This window comes from Lontra canadensis, unplaced genomic scaffold (assembly GCF_010015895.1).
Source record: "Lontra canadensis isolate GAN:19392208 unplaced genomic scaffold, GSC_riverotter_1.0 scaffold97, whole genome shotgun sequence".
Classification (NCBI taxonomy): Eukaryota; Metazoa; Chordata; class Mammalia; order Carnivora; family Mustelidae; genus Lontra; species Lontra canadensis.
In genome coordinates this window covers 525,984-547,103 of record NW_022631091.1, presented here as the reverse complement: position 1 = coordinate 547,103, position 21,120 = coordinate 525,984, and the positions used below count along the sequence as shown (strand labels likewise).

The 21,120-nt window shown below is 43.0% G+C and overlaps 1 protein-coding gene across 1 annotated transcript in view; it reads left to right on the top strand.

Annotated features, from left to right (window-relative positions):
- The first annotated feature begins 1,391 nt into the window (after window positions 1-1,391).
- Window positions 1,392-21,120, top strand: part of PLG (plasminogen) — a 36,220-nt gene continuing 16,491 nt past the window's right edge. The window contains exons 1-8 of the mRNA XM_032837213.1: window positions 1,392-1,543; window positions 5,526-5,661; window positions 6,922-7,028; window positions 9,720-9,834; window positions 11,389-11,528; window positions 13,697-13,817; window positions 15,417-15,535; window positions 16,509-16,671. Of these exons, the coding sequence (XP_032693104.1) occupies window positions 1,495-1,543; window positions 5,526-5,661; window positions 6,922-7,028; window positions 9,720-9,834; window positions 11,389-11,528; window positions 13,697-13,817; window positions 15,417-15,535; window positions 16,509-16,671 (950 nt within the window). The 5' untranslated portion in view covers window positions 1,392-1,494. The remainder of the gene's footprint in view (window positions 1,544-5,525; window positions 5,662-6,921; window positions 7,029-9,719; window positions 9,835-11,388; window positions 11,529-13,696; window positions 13,818-15,416; window positions 15,536-16,508; window positions 16,672-21,120) is intronic.

The window sequence follows — 21,120 nt, the reverse complement described above, 5'->3', positions numbered from 1 at the left end:
ATTAATTTTTAAGTATGCTCCCCAACTGTGAGATCAAGACCTGAGCAGAGATCTAGAGTTGAATGCTTAACCATCTGTGCCACCCACGTTCCCCACTAATAAAATATTTTAAATAGAAATAAATACATATGGAAAGCATCATGTATTGGTAAAATCTGGTTTTTTCCCCCCAAAGAACTTTCTCAAACATCAACATAATCCCCCTAAAAGACCTTTTGAATATTTTAAGAAAAAGAGTCTTCTCAGTTTTGACTCCTCAACTTGCTTCTACACTGTGTCCCCTATAGTACACCAGGCCACTGGGGACAGGGAGAGTTGAGGGAGGAGACTTTGAGGAGAGAAGAAACCTAGGATCAGTAGAAAACCAGGAAATGTGATTAACTCATCCCTGCTGCTCACAATAGGCCACCGTCTCGTTCTCTGAGAAGAGAATTTGCTCTTGAGAATTCTGCACAGTGCCTTTCATCCCAGGAAATTATGTTGGAGGCTTGGTGCTGACCTCTACACTTTGCTAGTTAATTTATAGAAAGAAATTTCATAGCCTAGAGAGAGGAGTGTTTCTTGTTCTTATTTCACAAGTAAAATAGAATCCACTGAACTGCTCCTGAATATTTTTGAACCCTAAAATAGTTTCCAAGTGTGTAATAACCTGGTGATTGTGGCCTTGAGTCAGGGGAAAAGTACAGAACCAACAATTAAACTTCACACAGACTCTTCAAACCCAATTTTGCCCCTCTTGCTTTATTTCCTGAGGGTGAGAATGTAACACACTGTGAATTTATTTGGGGAAAAGACCAATATTTTTACAACATAATTTATAATTATGGAAAACATGTGAGTCCACTGGACACAAAGACATTTTGATAATAATAAAGTATTTAAACTTTCTAGTAATCTCTACGTTGTTTGGTAGGATGTGGGGATGTGAACGACAAGGCCCTAGCTTATGCTTATAATCTAAGGCCTACAGGGTGTCAACCATTGGTGGCTGAGTAACCTTGACAGTTGAACTTTTTAAGACCGAGTCCTCTCATGAAAGTGGAAATATTAATATTGCTTGTGGAATGACAAGTTCTCAGCAAAGTTTGGCTATTAGTGTGATTTTTCTTTCTGTTTTTCCTTTCTACCTAAAGCCGGGGAAGAAGGAGAGGAAGGAAACCAGACGGAGAAAGAAAAGTGGCTATCTAAGGATGATGGAAAGTGGCGATCAGAAGATGATGGAAAGAACCAGGGGAAAGAAAGCAGGCAGCCTGGGGCAGTGAGGGGTGGGCCTGCTTTCACCACTTCCCAGCATCTATTACAGATGGGGATTTTGTAAGATCCGCCGGCCAAGGTAATGTTTGAACCCTTTAGAGTGCACTGGCAATGAGCGTCTCAGAAAATAATTAACTCCCTGTGATTATCTTATTTGTGGATGTGTTTTCTCTCAGGTAAGTCAATAACATCTCGGGACTGGGACGTTGAGTTTTCTGGGCACCGCTGGCTAGTCCCAAAATGGAACATAAGGAAGTGCTGCTTCTACTTCTTTTATTTCTGAAATCAGGTAAGACAAAGGATTTTTTAAAAATTTTAATTAAAATGTTTTTCCTAGCAATGTCTTAAAAATAGATAACATGATGGCTTTCTGTGCAGCTGGTTTAAATTAGCTTTTGATTCACGAGCGTCCCAAATCAAAATCTACATGTATGGTTGAAAAATCTTAAGGGGGTGCCTGGGTGGCTCAGTCAGTTAAGCATCTGCCTTTGGCTCAGAGTCCCACATCAGGCTCCCTGCTCAGCGGGGAGCCTGCTTCTCCCTCTCCTTCTGCTCCTTCTCCCTGCTCATGCCCTCTCTCTCTCTTTCTCTCTCCCTCTCACTGTCTCTCAAATAAATAAATAAACTCTTATAAGAAACATTGAACATTAAGAAAAAAAGAAAAATTACTTAAGAACTGAGCTTAATTTCCTCATGTGTGATAAAGACCAGTGGGCAGGGGAAATGATGAATGACCTTTTAAATCGACAAGATTGCCTGCCAGAGACTGTTGTAGTTGAAACAGTAGCCTGCAGAGATGGCAACCCAAAAAGTTGGGGGCGCCCTTGCCTGGTGCTCAGTTCCGTTAACGGAGACCATTTTCGTTAGCATGTCGTATTCTCTTCACTTTCAGATGAAAGCAGCGAAATATTTCTTTGCGTTCTCTGGCCAGTGTCTGGAGGTTCCCTGCCTGCTAAGGCTTGACGTGAGCCTTCCGTATGTCTAGGTTTATTCCTTATGCCTGGAGAAACCACACGCGTCGATTGCCAAATGATGTATGCATCTAGGAATTCCAGAAACCTTCATGTAGTGCTTGAGAAAAGCTAGGCACATTTTTATATGTGTGTGAGTGTGTGTCCTTAGATAATACTTGCTTATTCAGCTGGTACAGTAGGTAGGTGAGTATCTTTACCCCCTTTTAAAGAGGAGAAAATCCATCCTTAGGAAAATTAGATTACTTCTCTTCTGACCAAACTCCCAAATCCAGGCAGTGAGGATAGCAGAATTTAAACCAGAACTTTTCTGGAAGGAATCTGGTGCTCTTCTCCCTTTTCAATTTTGTTTAAACTTCTTTAAAATACTCTAAACATGTCCTTAGAGTTTTGTGGGGTGTTCTGACAGCTTTATGGCGATGTAATTCACATGCAGTTCACCCATTTTGAGCATACGTAGCCGTGGTGTGCAGAGTTGTGCCATCATCAGCACAACACATTCTGGACATTTTCATTACCCTGGAAAGAAACGCTGCACCCCTCCCACATCCTGCATCCCCGCCTAGCTCCTGGCAGTCGCCAGGATACTTTCTGTCTCTGATTTGTCTCTTTTGGACATTTCATCTGAATGGAATCATACATGCTGGTAACCCTTCCCATAAGCAACGTATGGATACCTGAAATTCAGTTTATGAATTGCCAGATAAAATCTTGTAAGCTGTACTTTAAAGTAGAGTTAAATATATTTGAAGTCAGCAGAGCCATTTCAAGAAATACCAAAGAAAACAGAGAGTGGAGGATTGCACAGAGATTTCTGCGGGAAGTGGAGGCCCATGGTTGGGGGGAGGGTCGCGGGTGTGTGTACTCTGTGTGTTAGCCTATGGACAGCAGGATCCGGAATGCTGTGAGCTGACCCAGTGGCTCACACCAGGATGGGAGACCAGACTCTTCTGTTACGGGATTAACATAGTTTTTTTGCCAAAGGGGGAGACTTTTATAAGCTCTTTTTGAAAGGAAGGCATTTACTCTTTCTGTGGACGAGTTTCATCTTTCCAGGGCACAGACGTGACTGGTGAAAGGAAAAAAAGAAACCATTTTACAGCTGTTCTCCATAGTTTCATAAACCACGAAGACTTTTTTTTTTTTTTTGGCAAGTGCATGATCGTGGGTGTAAATGTACACACCATGGTGATAAATAAACCCACATTATTAATGTAATACATGTGCTTTGGTAGCTACATACATCTACGTTGGGCCTCGAATATAAAAATACTTTTCGTTTTTAAAGGCTTTATTTATTTATTTGAGAAAGAGGGGGAAAAAAAACCTTAGCTGGGTGGGGGAGGGGGAGGAGTAGACTCCCTGCTGAGCAGGGAGCCCAATGTGGGGCTTGATCCCAGGACCCCAGGATCATGACCTAAGCCAAAGGCAGATAACTGACTGAGTTACCCAGGTGCCCTAAAAATAATTTCTTACCAAAACGATATGTTTACTATTTCTTGGTCAATCAATACACTGTAGGACACTCCACTGTCACGGAGCCCTCAAGCTGAAGAAAAGAAAATAATGCGGGAGAACTTTTCAAGCACCAAACAAAAAAATGTATTCTCTTTGGGGATATTTCTTTGGGATATCAGCTCCTAAGGTGGTCTCAGCAGCTTTTCGCTGTGAAATATAATAACATAATCAAAGGAAGCTTAATTAAAGGGGGATATAAATGGAAATCTTCTTGCCTTGGTATCATTTCTACCCTAGCCTCCTCAACTTTCTAAGAACTCTTTGGAAAGTCTAATTTAAGTCTTTGTAGGATATATTTTCCAGAGTTACTGTTTGCTATTGTTTTTTAAGATTGTATGTATGTTTGTGTGTATGTATGTATGTATTTGACAGAGAGCACAAGCAAGGGAGGGGTAAAGGGAGAGGGAGAAGCCGACTCCCCGCTGAGCAGGGAGCCCCACTCAGCTCAGTCCTGTCGGCCCTGAGCCAAAGGCAGACATTTTAATCCACTGAGCCACCGAGATGCACCGCCCCTGCCCCCGACGTATTTGTTTTTTTTCTTAAATCACATCCTGATCTATATAGAATTTACCCAAGTATACCTTTTCTTGGAAATGAGAGTTCAAATGGGGGGAAATACGGGATGGAGGCATGGACCTGGGTCTACAACCTCTACTTCTCCATAATCTTTTGAAACCTTTTTCTAGTGCTTTCTGGTGCCTTAAATTTAAGTTACAGCAGCCAACTTCCTGTTAAAGAGGCACCTTCTGGTTTGGAGTATGTTTAACTGGGGGAGGACAGATAGCAGGGGGAAGGGAGCGTGGCCTCCTGGAGAGGACTAGTCTCTGCATCGGCCCTGTGCCCCATGTGTTTCCAGGTGGGCAGGACGGGCATTTCTGTGAATGAGGTGCTGACCCCTAATGATCCTTCCTACTGGATAATTTTCATCAGTATCTAAACATGCTCCCAAATGTCTCATCTTAAAAAAAAAAAAAATTCCTTGACTGCACATGCCGTCTGGGAAGAGCTCCTTTCCCAGCTAGGCCCCTTAAGGCTTGTCTTCTCATGTGGCTCCACCGGCTTCCCCTGGTCACTCTCCAACTCGCTCAGCCTGGCTTGGGTCCGCACCACTCCCCTGCAGTGGTCAAGGCTGCCATGTTGCCTAATCCCATTTAGGCAAACTTTAGGCAGCTTGGCTGTCTTCATTAACCTCTTCTGGCCTCTCACCCTGGGACAGTCACTAGGGTTCCACACTAAAATTAGGGAGGCCGCCCTCTCCAGGCCTGCAACTCACCAACATTTTTATATCTCATGGTGGAACCATTCAGAGAATGTCACATCAGCTTAAGAAACAGTCCACAACCGAAGCTTATACTGTTGGCAGTCGGGTCATGGCCTCCAGGTTGGGTTTATAGCCAGGGCTGGACAAATCAACATCAGCAATGGCGAACACGGGGGCTGCTGGTGGGCTTCTAACTGTTCTGTCATGGCATGGCAAGCCACAGCAAATAAATTTATTCTTATTTAAGGTTTCATGGCCATGAACATAGTTACAGAAGTTGTTAAATAATCCTAATCGGTTAATCCGTCAGTCCACTTGCCCTTTTAATACAACACCCACCTCTGAGCAGAACTGTTGTCTTGACTCAACGATTTTACTCGTGACACCCGTTCTGCTCTCTAGGAAAGCAGCAGATTTTATATGGTGGATGTACAGCAGATAGAGGATTTCAAAGGCCTGCTGACTGAACAGTGGTGGTGATGAGTCTCAGCCAGTTATCCTCCTCCATCCTCTGTCCGCAGGTCGCGGAGACCCCCTGGATGACTACGTGAACACGCAGGGGGCGTCCGTGCTCAGCTTCACGAAGAAGCAGCTGTGGGCGGGAAGCATACAGGACTGTGCGGCGAAGTGTGAGGAGGAGACCGAGTTCATTTGCAGGTATTCTCTCGGAGCTGCTCACTGGCAGAAATGTTGCCATTGGAGATGCTGCTCTTTGGAATGAGAAGTTTGCCTGGGGATTTATTAATGAAAACAGCACTTAATAAGCAAGAAAGGCATTTCACGGGATTGGAGTTGGGGATCCGTGTCTGCTCCCTGGATCGGAAGCCATAGGAACAGTGGGTTGTTAGAGTTGATCCGCATCCCCTTCAGAAAAAATGCCCCCAAAGGCTGTTATCCGTACACAGGACATCACCAGCTGCCATTCTGAGCGCTGGTTTTTGACATCATTGTCGGTAAATATTTAATGAGGATCCTTGTGACTGGGTGTCCCAGCCTAAGGAACAAAGAAGCAGAGATACTGTGACCCAACATACCAGACATATATGATCTCTGTCCGTATATGACAGATCGTTGTGTAGTTGCACGGTCCAGTGCTTGCCTCTTTGTATTTATGGTGTTGTCACAGAAGTTGGATAAAATGTAAAAAATTTTAAAAAACACATGCGGTGTGAGGTGTCCGTAAATGACATAGTCATATGTGCTCTATACAGATTTAGAGGAAAGAGTAATTCCTGAGGGCTGAGAGGGCTGGAGAAGGCCTGCGGAGAGGGAGGCACTGAGCAGGGCTTGGAAGGGTGAGTGTCATGTACTGACAAGGCTGGAGGCATTCTGGGCCCAGAGAGCCATGTGGCCCTGTGAACAGGACCCGGTGGACCACATCAGCTACAGAAGGGCTCATGGAGGAGTTGGGGCTGGGAAAGACAGTCGTGGATGGCTTTGAATGCCAGACTGCATGTTCACAGCAGGACCACGGGGATGGGAGAGGTGAAGGGAGAGGAGATGATGTGTAGAGGCTAAAGTTAAGGGGACTTTATAGGAAAGGGAAATTCTAGGAGACCAGAAGTCAACATAGACCATCTTGGAGAAGGGTTCAGAGCAATCAGAGTTGCTTCTTTTCAACACAAAAGCAAATATTCTAGCACATAAGTGAAGAAAGAGCAAAGTAGTTGAAACAGAAAGAGAGAATATTTGGTGGAGGAGAAGGTGAAGGTAGAAGGAAACGAGGAATGACCTATGCAGGCTATCATTTTCCATCACTTCCTGGACTGGGCCAAATTTAACGGAAGTAACCCTTCCAAACTCCTTGACCCATCAAGAGATACAGTTATCTTTGGAGTCTCTTAATTATTAACAGAAGTTTACTTTCCTTAAATGGCAGAAAACATTTTTGGGGGGTTTCCTGATTTTCTTCTGCAGGTCATTCCAGTATCACAGCAAAGAGCAACAGTGTGTGATCATGGCTGAAAACAGCAAGTCGTCTGCAATCTTAAGGATGAGAGATGTGGTTTTATTCGAAAAGAAAAGTGGGTACAGTGTTTTCTTTCTCCTCCTCCCCCCCCCACCAGTCCTCTTTCTTTTCCTCCCCACCCTTCCCCCTTCGGTTCCCCTTTCTCCTCTCCTCCCAGGTCCTCTTTTGTCTGTATAGCTTATCAGACCAGAGAAGGGAGGTGCACTGGCTTGCCTTGGAATTCAGACTCAGGATGAGATTTGGTCACTAATCCCATCTGTCAAGTTGAGGATACACTTCACCTTTCAGATTTCATTCTTCTTGGTTTAAAAAGGAAGGGATTGGACTGACAAAGTAACATCTGCCTCTAGGGCCCCGAAAATATGATAGCATTTTATTTTATTTTTGAGGATAGGGGAATCTAAGTGTTCCCAGGATCTTGCGTTTTTCGCTACAGGGACCATGGTCCCAGGGCCCTAGCTTCTGGACCGAAGCCTGCAGAAATAGAAAAACTGAGGTGTCTTAAGTCCTCCAGTAACATTTGGATATAGACAAAATCCTTACTTTCATTTTTTAACATTTTCAATGTTAAAATCCAACTTCTGAGGTTGAATTAACTGTGTGCCTGCCATCCTCCTCCTATCACAGTTTATCCCCAATTCTTGAGATTCAAGCACAGAGCAACTCAAAAGTTTATCTGTCGAAGTTACTCATTTTTACAAAGAGCAAAGAATGAGTTATATAGGGTTACCTACTGGATTGAAAAAGGGGGAGGTGCTGGTGTGATTTTCCCTGCAAAATGCTAACATTTGAATAAATCATTTGTAAATTGTTAACCAGAAAGAACAGGGGGGTGACCACCGGGCTTAGTTTGAACAGTCGGATAGTTGCTTGTTTTCAAGGTGAAGGAAAGGATCAAAAGGTTATGTAAACTCTGGTGGGTACATACAAACAGAAGAGAGGTAAAAAGTCAAAAGTCAGCCACTCTGTGGCGCTTGCTTCTTTTCTGTGGCCCATCGACCCACTGCTCGTTTTTCTGGGGACGCTCCATGTCAGCTCCATCTACATCTGCCCCTGGCCTGCATGGCCATTGCTGTCATCACTGCGGTCTCAGTGGTCACCGTCACTGGCCGGGCCATGTTAGCCAATGGGCCGTAACTGCCCTGCTTTCAACTCCTTGTGCTCTTAGAATAAAATCCAGATACTTAACTGAACGCTACCGGGGCCTGCGTTGGTTAAGCCCACCCCATCTGCTGGGTTCACGAGGCTTCTCTACACTGGGGTTGCGTGTGTTCCTCCCACATTTCAGGCACACACACCCTCTGCCAAGCCCCCTCTTCTGTTCTCATCTCCCATGTCTCAACTCAAGCATCACCTTCTTTGAAAAGCCTCCCCTCACCCCTGGGCCTCCAAAGTACTTTGAATTTATGCTTCTTATCAGTGTAATGCGTCTAGTGGAATGATCGGTCTCAGTGAAGACACATTTGCAGTCTTTATACATAGTCTAGGGTTAAAAGCATTTGTTTGCTATTGGTATGTTAGAAGGCGGCTCCCCAGGTAATTGATCGATGAATTAAAACACTTGACTAAGGTGGGAAATCTTGAAAGATGACACACATATACCTTAAATGTTTTATGTTCTCATAGGAAATGCAATTTACATTGGCCCCTTTGAATATGGGGCCACCAACAGCTGTTTTCTGGGGCATTCCTTGCATCAGCAATGCTCTGTGTGCGTTGTCTAGAATTGGTTTCCTTCTTTTTGAAGCAGAGCAAGGTCTATAAACAACTATTAATCTGACTGTAAAAATCTCTTTGTATTTTTAGGATTTCCCACCCAAAATTCTATAGCCAGCTGTATAACTGGATTAACTTCAATGGACTTGACAGCCTTTTAAAACACTATTCAAGTCTTCAAGTCCTTAAGAACATTCACCTTGGTTTTGTTTTTTAAAGCAATTTTTTTCACATTCATTTCTCAGTTTAGATCATCTTTAATCTACTGTAGCTGTATACAAAGTTTTGACGATGAAAATAGTTGACTCTTATAAACATAAACCCCGCCTGGTGGGGACAGAAGTTGGGGGGCACACTGGAAAGTGCGACCTGCCAGCCCCGGGTGTCCACCTTACCACATGTGGGACACAGGTGACCATCAGACCGTGTATTTTAAAAATAGGTTGGAGCCCCTTGGCTAACCAGTGAGTTGGCTAAGTGGAGGCTAGTTGAGCATGTCAACTGTCCACATTTAAAGTGTGTAACTCTGTTCAGCAGTTATTCATATTTAAAATACTGGAAGCCTCAAAAAATAGACATGGCTTGGATTTCTTTCCACCTCTGAAAAGCCTGCTGAAAAGCCCCTGTCCCCATTCCCCTTCACTCCATCCTCATATTGTTTGTTTTCTCTGTTAGGTACGTCACTCTGAGGTTACCTCGTATCATACCGGGTGACCTGCCAGCCCCTCTGAGTCCACTAGAATATAAGCTCCTTGAGGATAGGGCCTCCGTTCTAGTCTCCATGTGTCTCCAGCACCCAGCACAGTACCTGGTACACAGAAGGGCTGTAGCTTTGAATAAATAAATAATAGCCTCAGTAGCTCAGTGAACCGCAGCCCTACCTCAGATGGGAGAGGCAGAAGACTGTCTTTAAGGAGACTGGGAAAATGGTGTCTCCTGTGCGAGTCCTTTCAACATAACTGAGCAGTGCAAAGCTGCTTCGTGGTGTTTCTTGGGGAGGGCTTACCCACTGGGTGGATCCCCCCTTCAGTCTATCTTTCAGAGTGCAAGACTGGAAATGGGAAGACCTACAGGGGGACGATGTCCAAAACGAAGGATGGCGTTACCTGTCAAAAATGGAGTGACGATTCTCCACACAAACCAAAGTAAGACTTTGATCTCCGTGTTCACCTGTGATGTTAAGAATGATCCATTTCCTCTCAATCAGACCTTTGCAAAGGAGCAGATAGACTATGAAGGAGAAAACCAGATGAAAACCAGATGATCTCGCAACTTGCCTATTAATTATTTTCTGCTTTCCTGCAGGATAGCATTCCATTCTCAGTGACAATGCTTAACAAGTGGGAAGTTAGTGTCCGCTAACCCCTCCCCCATCAAATTGCCTTTATTATCTCTATGAGATGGGCAGATGAAGTATTCCCAACGCACAGAGCTTATAGAGGAAAAACGATGAAACCAAATGGCACTCCAAATCATGGAGTGTCACGTGCTCTAGAGACAGTCGAGGCCGTCTCGACCCTGGCAGAGGAGGACATTGAGGTCCTGAGAAGTGCACTTTACAAACCCAGGTGCATCAAAGCACAGAAACGAAATCTGCCATCTGGTTTCTAAGTCTCAGGCTTTTGATCGAATTTTATCTCTGCACAGCAACTCATTTCTAGAACTGGAAGTGAGTTACCTCTACCGACCCCACACATACGGAATCAGTCAGATGGATTCACCTTGAGATGCTACTTTCTAGGTATTTACACTGAGGCAAGACAAATTCTATTTGACATTGGGCCCCAATTTTTGCATCCTTAAAATAGGGATAATTCGGCCTTCCCAGTACGGGTTTTGCTAAGGCTAAATGAGACGGTGTGTAGAAAGTTTCCAGTATTGCCCAGTGCAGAGTCACAGACCCAACGGCATTAACTACGACCATTTTTGCATGGAGAGGGCATCTGACAAAAGCAGGTGTTTGGAAGGAATCAAGAAGTTGGCAGGTTTTGAGGCCTTTGTATTTCTGGTGACTGTTCATAAAAACCCTTTAGCTCTACTTGTAAAACTCTACTGTCCATATCGTAATAATGGTAATATTGACTACTGGACGAAAAGCTACCTGCCAGCAGACAACCAGAAATCAGACAACAGAGAGCAGAAATGCATGAACCTCATGGAAATAGCCTCCTATTCTGCCTTCCTAATAACATACTGTTTTTATTTTACATTTTATTTTATTTTATTTCTTTCCAGTGTTCAGAATTCATTGTTTATGCACCACACCCAGTGCTCCATGCAATCCATGCCCTCCATAATACCCACCAACATACTGATCTTTCAATTACATTTGACCCTTGAACAACATAGGATTAGGGCTGCTGAACCCCTGTGCCATTGAAAATCCATGTACGGTTTTTGACTCCCCTACCCCACACTTAACCACTAATAGCGTACCTTTACTGGCGGACTTCCTGAGACCATACCGGTCAACGAACACACATTGTGTATGTTTCATGCATTATGTGCTGTGTTCCTAGAATCAAGTAGGCTAGAGAAAAGACAATATTCCTGAGAAAATCACAGGGAACAGAAAAAAACATTACAACGGTTTACCGTATTTATTGCAAAAACTCCACCTGTACTGGAGCCACCCAGCTCCCACCCATGCTGTTCAGGGGACCACTAGATAGTGAGGGATTCTTTTCCACCCTCCACAGCTTTACGCCCCAGAAGTACCCCACGGAGGGGCTGGAGGAGAACTACTGCAGGAACCCCGACAACGACGAGAAGGGGCCCTGGTGCTACACCACAGACCCAGACAAGAGGTTCGACTACTGCAACATTCCAGAGTGTGAAGGTCAGGCGCACCTCTAGAAACTGCTTGCACATCTGCTCTTTATCTATAATTTGCTGTAAAGTGATTCCCATAAGGGATATCGTTAAAAACCAACTAGTGGACACATTTGACAAAATCGTGTGAGGTATGTACCTCTTAGAAAAGACCGAAAATTTGCTCAGGCCTTCTTCTCTTTGAACTTAATTATTTCATTAAAATGTTACATTGATATGTACAAATAATCAACTAGATAGAAATTCTAGATATAATTTCTTAAGCTTAAAGTTCTTATATGGCATAAAGCCAGAAACAGACTTGTAATTCAGTAGTTAAAATGAAACCACCAAATCAGGGCACCTGGATGGTGCAAGTCAGTTGAGCATCTGGCAAACTCTTGATTACAGCTCAGGGTCCCGAGATCGAGCCCTGCGTCAGGCTCACCACTCAGTAGGAACCTGCTTGGGAGTTTTTCTCCCTCTGCTTCCCTAACCCCCTCCTTCTCTTTTCTTTCTCTCTCAAATAAGTTTTTTTTTTTAATGAAACCAAAGAGTCAATAAAATGTAAATAAATGTATGAATTGAATGTGGTAGACTTTGCTTTTCATCGAAGCTAAGCAATGAACCAGTTTTTATTTTTTATTTTTCAAGATTTTGTTTATTTATTTGACAGAGAGAGAATGAAAGCATGAGCAGGGCGGAGGAGCAAGGGCAGAGGGAGAAGCAGACTTCCTGCTGAGCAGGGAGCCCCATGCAGGGCTCCATCCCAGACCCCGAGATCATGACCTGAGCCGAAAGCAGATGCTTAACTGACTGAGCCACTCGGGCACCCAATGAACCAGTTTTTAAACCAGCAACCCATTGTCTTCACGAACCAGTTTAATAGTGTACCTTGAGAGTAAATGCTAAAAATGTTAAACACCTCCTATTGAAAAAATTTTCTTCATTTCATATTTTCTGCTACATTTATTGGCAGAAAAGGGGAAGGATGAGGGTGGAATTTGTGCAACGGCGTGGATAGTGTTCGCACCAGGCGACGGCTCAGGTCTCCCGTCTTTGTTTCAACCTCAGATGCCTTATTGGTGTGCGGTATTGTGAGGTCATCCGGCCCTCAGTCCACACTAGAGGACAGGCTTGTATCAATCCAACTCGGTTTCCTTTATTAGTACCTAAAAAAGTTCAAATCATTTATTCCTCTGCTGCACCACGTTATTCCAATAATTCCAAAACCAAAGTTGCAGTTTTTAAATAATGTAAGAAAGCAAAAAACAACCAGGCATGCTTCTCAGTAGAGGAGTTCCCCGTTATCCGCAGGGGACACGTTCTGAGACCCCCATGGCTGCCTGAAACTGCAGAGAGTACAGAACCCTATAGATACCATGGTTTCCTTTCCCTCTAAGTGCATACAGCCAAGTTGAATTCACCAGTTAGGCATAGAAAGAGATTAGCAATAATAACTGAGGACAAAGAATGACGATGATAGCGTGCCATAATGGAGCTTATGTGAATGTGGTCTCCCTACTGCCATGTCTTACAGGACTGTATTCTCCCTTCTTTTGTGGGGATGAGAGATGATAACATGCCCACGTGCTGAGAGGAAGTGAGGGCAGTGTGGTAGGCATAGGGATGTTAACGGCAGTTGGATCATCTTCCGGACTGCAGTTCACTGCATGTAACAGATACGCAGAAGGCAACACCTCGGAGAAGAGGGGCACTGTCCCTTTAGGGGAGTCTTGGTCCCCAGGGAGGTTGTGGGCACAAACCAAAACTCAAGCCCTGAAATCCTGGGAGACCATCATCCTCATGATCAGAATGATTTCATAGACGTCTTTAAAGGTTGCTAGTGAAACAAAGACAATCGAAGTCTCAGATTTCTGAGACTTATGCACCTTCTCCCCATCCCCCTCCCACCCACCAAGGGCCAGCGCATCCCAGTTGGAGGTAGCATTATGGAATTTCTGGATGAAGTCATGACTATAACAGAAGGTAGTGACCAAAACACGCTGGTTTTACCATTGGAATAGGGAACAACAATTTGGATTGTGTTAGAAGAGCCTTTACAGCCAATTTCGTTCCCAAGCGATTTCTGAAAAGGACAAATGAAGTTGCAGGTGGTATTTGAGACATTGCTAGGTTTACTCTTCTGTGATTCATTCATTTCAGTTTTTCTTCCTCCTCTCATCTTCTGTGCAGAGGAGTGCATGCATTGCAGTGGGGAAAATTACGAGGGCAAGATTTCCAAGACCATGTCTGGACTCAAGTGCCAAGCCTGGAACTCCCAAACCCCCCATGCTCATGGATATATTCCTTCCAAGTAAGTCTCGATGGGAAAGAAATGAGATGCGGCTCTGTGGGACATTTAATGTTAGTGGGATATTTTCGCATTCCTCGGGAATCGAACGCATCTGAAGTTTTGAATTTCAAAATTTGTATCTTCCCACCTGACTGCAAGTGTGGTATACATTCTTGTTCCTCAAAACGTGGTTCATGGGGAGTGATGCCATCTTCAAGTTTGTTAGAAATGCAGACTCTCTGAGCCTCTGAGTCTGAATTTGCATTATAAACAGATTCCTGGCTGATTCATATGCACATTAAATTTTGAGAAATAAGGATACATCTCACTTCTGAGTATTTCTTTCTGAGTATTTCCCTCTTCTCTTTATTCCTTTCCTTTTCCTTTACACTGATGAGTTTCAAGGCTTCCTAATGTGTGATCTGTGGATGGGCTTTAGGGATTTTGTGACTTCCCCCAATGTTTTATGTATAAATGGACATATCCATGCATTCTTCTGGGGTAAGGATTCCCAAGTTCCAGCAGAGCTTTAAAGGGGACCATGAATTTATAGTAGGAGGCATAATCCACGATCTAGAAAGTAATGATGATTCCTACAGTAGAGGACCTTAATTGTACTGGAAAATGTCTCTTCTGCAGTCTTCGTTCTGTGACCATAGAGTGGGCCTTACAAAACTCATAAGAAGTGGGACCAAGCCACAGATTTCACCAGCTCCTCTGAATTTCTGTACCTCCCATTTCATAGAGCTAGCTTAAAACACAGCTTTGCCATTTTCCTTCAATGAAGAAGTAGGGTAAAGTCCTCAAGGCCCACACTGGGTAAATTAACTTTCCAGAGACTAGAAGAGCCTTGCTCAAGCCACTGCCGGTTGTGCTCTCCATCCCGAATGAATATCTATGGCGTCCGAGAGGGCCACAGGCCTTCTGTGCCAGTCTTAGTTACTGGGTCCCTGCTGAGGTCTCTGCCATACTATCTGGCCAGGTGCTCACAGGAGCATAATTATGCCTCCCAGTTTAGAAGTCATGAGCACTGGGTATTATGTAAGACTAAATGAATCACTGAACTCTACTTCTGAAACTAATAATACACTGTATGTTAATTAATTGAATTTAAGTGAAATTAAATAAAATGAAATTAATTGAATTTAAATGAAAAAGAAATTATAAAAAATTATCCCTCCCAGTTTCTCTAAGCTAGAAGGCTGGCAGGGCTAAAACCTGGCAGACAAGAAGGACCATCCCTTTAAGTTATGAAGATGTCAACTTCTTGACCATACTGGGTATTAGATGACTTTCCCTGGTCAACGAATACTTTGTGTTGTAAAAATGCTGTCATTTCCAACTAAATCACTGGAGTTCGCTTCCATTAATTTTCCAGATGGCCAAAATGATAAAGTTCTGTGATTTTTGCATATGTAAACTCTTAAAGGGCCCTTAGAATATTGAGCTGATCTTTTTAATGAGACTGTTGTCTCTCTGAGATAGCCCACATCCAGTCATTTCCTTGGACGCCTGATTGTACCTTGCACACAGCAGGTGCTCAATATTTGCTCATTTGAAGTGATTCCTAGTCTTAAATGTAAATGTTCAGTGCTATTAAAATCCTTCTTGCCCATTCAGATTTCCGAACAAGAACTTGAAGATGAATTACTGCCGCAACCCTGATGGGGAGCCCCGCCCGTGGTGTTTCACCACGGATCCCAACAAACGCTGGGAGTTCTGTGACATCCCGCGCTGCAGTAAGTATGGCATGTACTCAGTGCTCCGGCATCCTCACCTGTTCTCTCCTTGGAATAAACACAAACATACAAGCAAACAACAACAAAAAACCCAAAAAACAAACAAATGCAAACTTTGAGTCCGTGCTTGAGTGCTGTGCCTGAAAACTACCCTCCACATCCTGGGGGAGGTGATTGCTTTTCTAAAGCAGTTACTCTAGGTAACTGATCAGAGCACCTACTGGTCATGTATTTGTTGTTGTTTTTCCAGCCTATTCTGAGTACAGTTGAATGTAGGTTTGGGGGAAGTAGCTCTGATATCCTGCTTTTCTCTAGTGCTAAAGGGCAGCAGACCCATGCTTTCAGGTACACAGACTTCATATCAATCAGAGTTCCTTGTAACTGATGCTTTATTTAGAAATAAAGAAATTTCTCTGGATGTGCATTTTTCAGTGAGTTGTGAGAAAATAGCAGGAAAATAGCGTTAAGGGAGACTTGGAAGGAATGACTTGGAAGGAACAACTTTATATTTTCCTTCTGTGAGAATTTGTAACGAAGGACTCAACATTTAGACAAGGACAGACATTAAAAGTTAAAAAGATGCAGGAGACCCTGATGGTGGCTTCCTGTTCTTTGATCTGACAATCATCCTTTGGGACTCTGAAGGTGATCGCGTATTCTCCTTTAGGATTCGTCACAAAGGAAGTTGTATCATTGGTATATGTGACCCTGAGCATCTATGATGAACTAAGCAGAGAAAATACAGAAAGAAGCATCTGCTCCCAGGGTCTTGTCCTGGGAGGAGTTCCTCATAAGATGATCTCATAAACAAAGCTTCTACCAGGTTAATTTATTCTGGAGATGGTAGACAGTTTTCAAGTCCCAGATTCTAAGGGAGGAAGAGCAGAAGATGTTTCCTGCATGCACTCCCCCACAACATCTGTTTGTGCATTCTTCACTGTAAAAATATTCATTGTAATGTATTACCCCTAAGCGACACCGCCACCCTCCTCTGGCCCAACATATCAGTGTCTGAAGGGCAGAGGGGAGAGCTACCGGGGGACGGTGTCCGTCACTGTATCTGGACATACATGTCAGCGCTGGAGTGAACAGACCCCTCACAAGCACAACAGGACCCCGGAAAACTTCCCTTGCAAGTAAGTCCGCCTCTGGTCCCGGTCCCTGCCTGCTGAATGGTTTGTGAAATCCCACTGATGTGGCCTTGGTTTTGTTCCTGGAGGAACCCACATCCAAGTATTCTGGAATGAAAATTGGCCAAGTCACCGGCAAGGGGGGTGAAATTTTGCACTGATTTTCCTCTAATACTCATTCTCAAAGATTTTCCTCTAACGCTCCCCAGACCAGCACCATTGGCATCAGCAGAATTTGTTAGAAATGCAGATTCTTGGGCCCTGTCCAGATCTACTAAATCAGAAACTCGGGAGTGGGTCCCAGCAATATGTTCCGAGAAGCCCTCCACTAAATGCACAGTGTGGTTTGAGAACACTTCAATTCCAGGGCTCTGATGGGTCCTCTTTAAGGCAGGAATGGTGTGGAAAATACCCATTGTGCTTTCAGCATGGAGCGGAGCACATAGCACACAGCGAAAGATAGATTTTGCTTGACTACCCACAGTCAAGGCATATATTCCCATCATTTACCAGCAGACAGCGTCAGTGCCGTGATGCCATGGACCCTGTGGGATCCCGCTCCTCTTTGGTTTCCACCTGTCATTAGGTTTTTGTAAATCTGCAGAATCGGCTGGATACATCCCCAGTCTTACCATGAATAAGCGTGCTTGCACCGTTATTCTTTGGGCCTGTTTGGAAAGCCAAACTCAACGACCACTTCTTTTTTAGAGATTTGGTTGAAAATTACTGTCGCAACCCTGATGGAGAATCAGCCCCATGGTGTTACACAACCGACAGTGAGGTGAGGTGGGAGCACTGCAGGATTCCGTCCTGTGAGTCCCCTCCATTAACCTCGGAGCCTTCAGATGCTGCAGGTAAGAGGGGGGAGCGAGAGCCGACCGAGCGCCCCAGTGTGCTCTCGGCTTTGGCATCCCGTGGGATCACAATGCCCCGTAGCTTTGCTTACAGTTCCGTTCTGTTTTGGTCAGAGGACTTGCTTCTGTGGTTTCAATTCTGTTCCACTGCTGAGGCTTGTTTTAAGGTACAGAATATGGTCATCTTGGTGGATGTGCCCTGTGCCCTTAGAAAGAGTGTCTCCCTGCTGGTGTTGGGTGGAGTGTTCTGTAAAGGCCAGTTAGGACAGGTGGGTTAGTATTGTTTGGCTCTTCTCAATCCTTATTCTTTTTATTTTTTAAAATCTCTGTTCTACTGATTACAGAGATGAACAGTGACATCTCCAACTTTGGCTATCCATTCATCCATATCTTTTTGGTCTTCGCTTTATCTATTCTGGAACTCTCTTAGGCATGTGGACATTTAGGATTGTTAATAGCTTCTTGAAGAAATGACCCCCTTTATCATTATGTAATGTATTTGGAAATACTGCCTGCTGTGGTCTACTTTTCCTGAAGAATATAGCCCTTGTAATTCTATGTTCACTAGTGTTTGTATGAGATCTTTTTTTTCCTCAGCCATTCTTTTTAACTGTTTTTTTTAAAAGATTTTATTTATTTATTTGACAGAGCAAGAGACATAAGCAGGCAGAGCAGCAGAGGGAGAGGGAGAAGCAGGCTCCCCACTGAGCAGGGAGCCCCATGCAGGGCTCCATCCCAGGACCCTGGGATCATGACCTGAGCCAAAGGCAGTCACTTAACCAACTGAGCTACCCAGGCACCCCTTTCCTCAGCCTTTTAATTGAGATGTTTAGCATTTGTATTTAATGTAATTGTTAATATGATTGGATTTAAAACTTGTTTTGACTTGTCCTATTTGAACTTTGTTCCTTTTTAAATCTTCTTCTGCCTTTGTTTGTTCATTCAGTATTTTCTGATTCTTTTATTACCACTATTTGCTTATTAGTTAAACCATTTTTGATGTTTTTAGGGTTTTTTCTAATATTTAGAATATACATTCTTAACTTAGCACATTCTACTTTCAAGTGATGCTATGAATGTAATAACCTTAGACGTATTTCTGATCCTTCTTCCAAAGTGTTTTGCTACTGTTCTCAAAGAGCTTATTTCTACTATGTTATAAATCTCACAGTATATTGATACTATTTTTGCCTGAATAGTCATATTTCAAAGTGATTGTAAATTAAAAATATCTATTTATCTATGTATACCATTTTTTATGCTTTTCATTTCCTTTTGGAGATTCAAATTTCTGTCTGGTGTCATATTCCTTCTATAAAAAACCTTAACCTTTAACATTTTTTTGTAGTACAGATATGCTGCTAATATCAAATTTGTAAGTCTGAAAAAAGTCTTTATTTTGCCTTCAGTTAAAAAAAATAATTTTGTTGGGTATAGAATTCTGGGCTCAAAATTTTTTCCTTTTACCACTTTAAAAATGTTATTCCATTATATTCTGTTCTAAATAGCTTCTGACCAGAAATCTTATCTTTGTTCCCATGTATTTCATATTTCTTTCTTCTCTGGCTGCCTTTAAGGCTTTCTATCATCTTTGGTTTTTAGCAGTTTGATTGTGATGTGTCCTCATGTGTTGTTTGTTTGTTTGTTTTAGTTTATTTTTAAAGATTTTATTTATTTATTTGACAGACAGAGATCACAAGCAGGCAGAGAGGCAGGCAGAGAGAGAGGGGGAAGCAGGCTCCCAGCTGAGCAGAGAGCCCGATGCAGGGCTTGATCTCAGGACCCTGACATGGTGACCTGATCCGAAGATAGAGGCTTAACCCACTGAGCCACTGGGGCACCCCTATTTATTTATTTTTTATGTTTATCTTGCTTGAGGTTCTCTTAACTTCTTAAATTTGTGGATTGTTGATTTTTGTTACTTTTGTAAAATTCTCAGCCATTATTATACAAATATTTTCCCCTGCTTGCTTGCTCTCTCTTTTTTGGTTTTCCTTTTTTTAGACCACAATTACCCTTTCATATTATCTCTTACTCTTGTATGTTTGTCGTACTCCCCTCCCCCACTTTTTTTTTCTCTCTTTGCATTTCAGTTTAGGTAATTTCTATTAACTATTTTCAAATTCACTGATTCTCTTTTCAGTTGTGTCTAGTCTGCTGATCAGCCCATCAGAGGAATTCTTCATCTCTAATACCATGGTTTTTATTTCTAGCATTTACATGTTTTCTTTTTTTTTTAATAGTTTCCATCTCTGCTGAAATTCTTCACCTATCCATCTATATCGTTCCCTCTGGTGTAAAATGCTTCAGCATATTATCATAGCTACCTCATGGTCTCTAATAGTCTGCTGTAGTCATCTCTGAATATGACTCTGTTGATTTCTCTTTCTTTTTTGATATGCCTTCTGATTTTTCATCAAATACTGGACATGATGTGTGGCAGAATAGCAGAGATTACAGTTAATATTACTTCCACTTTGAAATGGAAACCCTCCTTTTATAAGCATGTTGTGTGGGTAATTAAGTCAATCTAGTCAGTGGATGAACTGCATTTTTTTTTTTAAAAGTAGGCATCTCATTTCTCATTTCCCCTTCACACTCCTTCACATTCCTTAGCATACTGTTTGGGGGTGCTCAAGAGTTTTCTTAGGATTCCTAAGTCAGTCTCAATTTTCAGCAGTCACTGAATGCTTGCACCACAAAGCAGTCTTGCTCTAAACCAGACTTTCATGACAGACTGCTTTTTCTTATTTCTCAGTGTTAATCTTTTGATGGCAGTAGGCAGTCTCTACTGATTTCCCTGCTGTCTTAGATGGGCTTGATGCACCTGGGCTTTGAAGGCAGTGTTTTCTTAATGTTCTTCCCACTTCTTTCCATGGAACGAAATTCTAACTTGTATCTGTGGTGGTTCTTAAGGAGAAGAGTAGCAGACTTCTGCTCTGTGTCAGTGAAGGATCTTGGCACAAAAGAATTCCTGGGCTGCCCTCTAGAGAATAGATTTTTGCCTCTATCCCTCTCTGAGAAGCAAAGGATATTTTGTCTGCACTCTTGAATGTAGACCTGTTTCCTGCCCCATCCTCCAACAGCTTAAGGCTTTGGCTTTGTATGTAAGATAAGAAAAGGCTTTCTGGGATGCCTGGGTGGCTCAGTTGGTTGGATGACTGCCTTTGGCTCAGGTCATGATCTTGGAGGCCCGGGATCGAGTCCCGCATCGGGCTCCCAGCTCCATGGGGAGTCTGCTTCTCCCTCTGACCTTCTCTTCACTCATGCTCTCTCTCAATAAATAAATAAAAATCTTAAAAAAAAAGAAAAAGAAAAGGCTTTCCCTTTTGTGGGAAAACACAAAAGGATCTCATTTCTGCCCCCAACTGGAAACCAATTGTTACATGTAGCCTGCACCACTGAATGTACTTTGGAAGTCCTTCCCAGTTGTTCTCATGAACACCCAGTAGACATCCATATGCAGGAACTTGCACATGAGTGCAATTTCCAATTACAAGCACTCTGACCCATGTGTTTTTCCCTGAGTTTTAAATGAAATATTTACCAGAAAAGCTAGGTGACTAAAGTTCTATAGTGTGACTGATCTATTGCTTTCTTT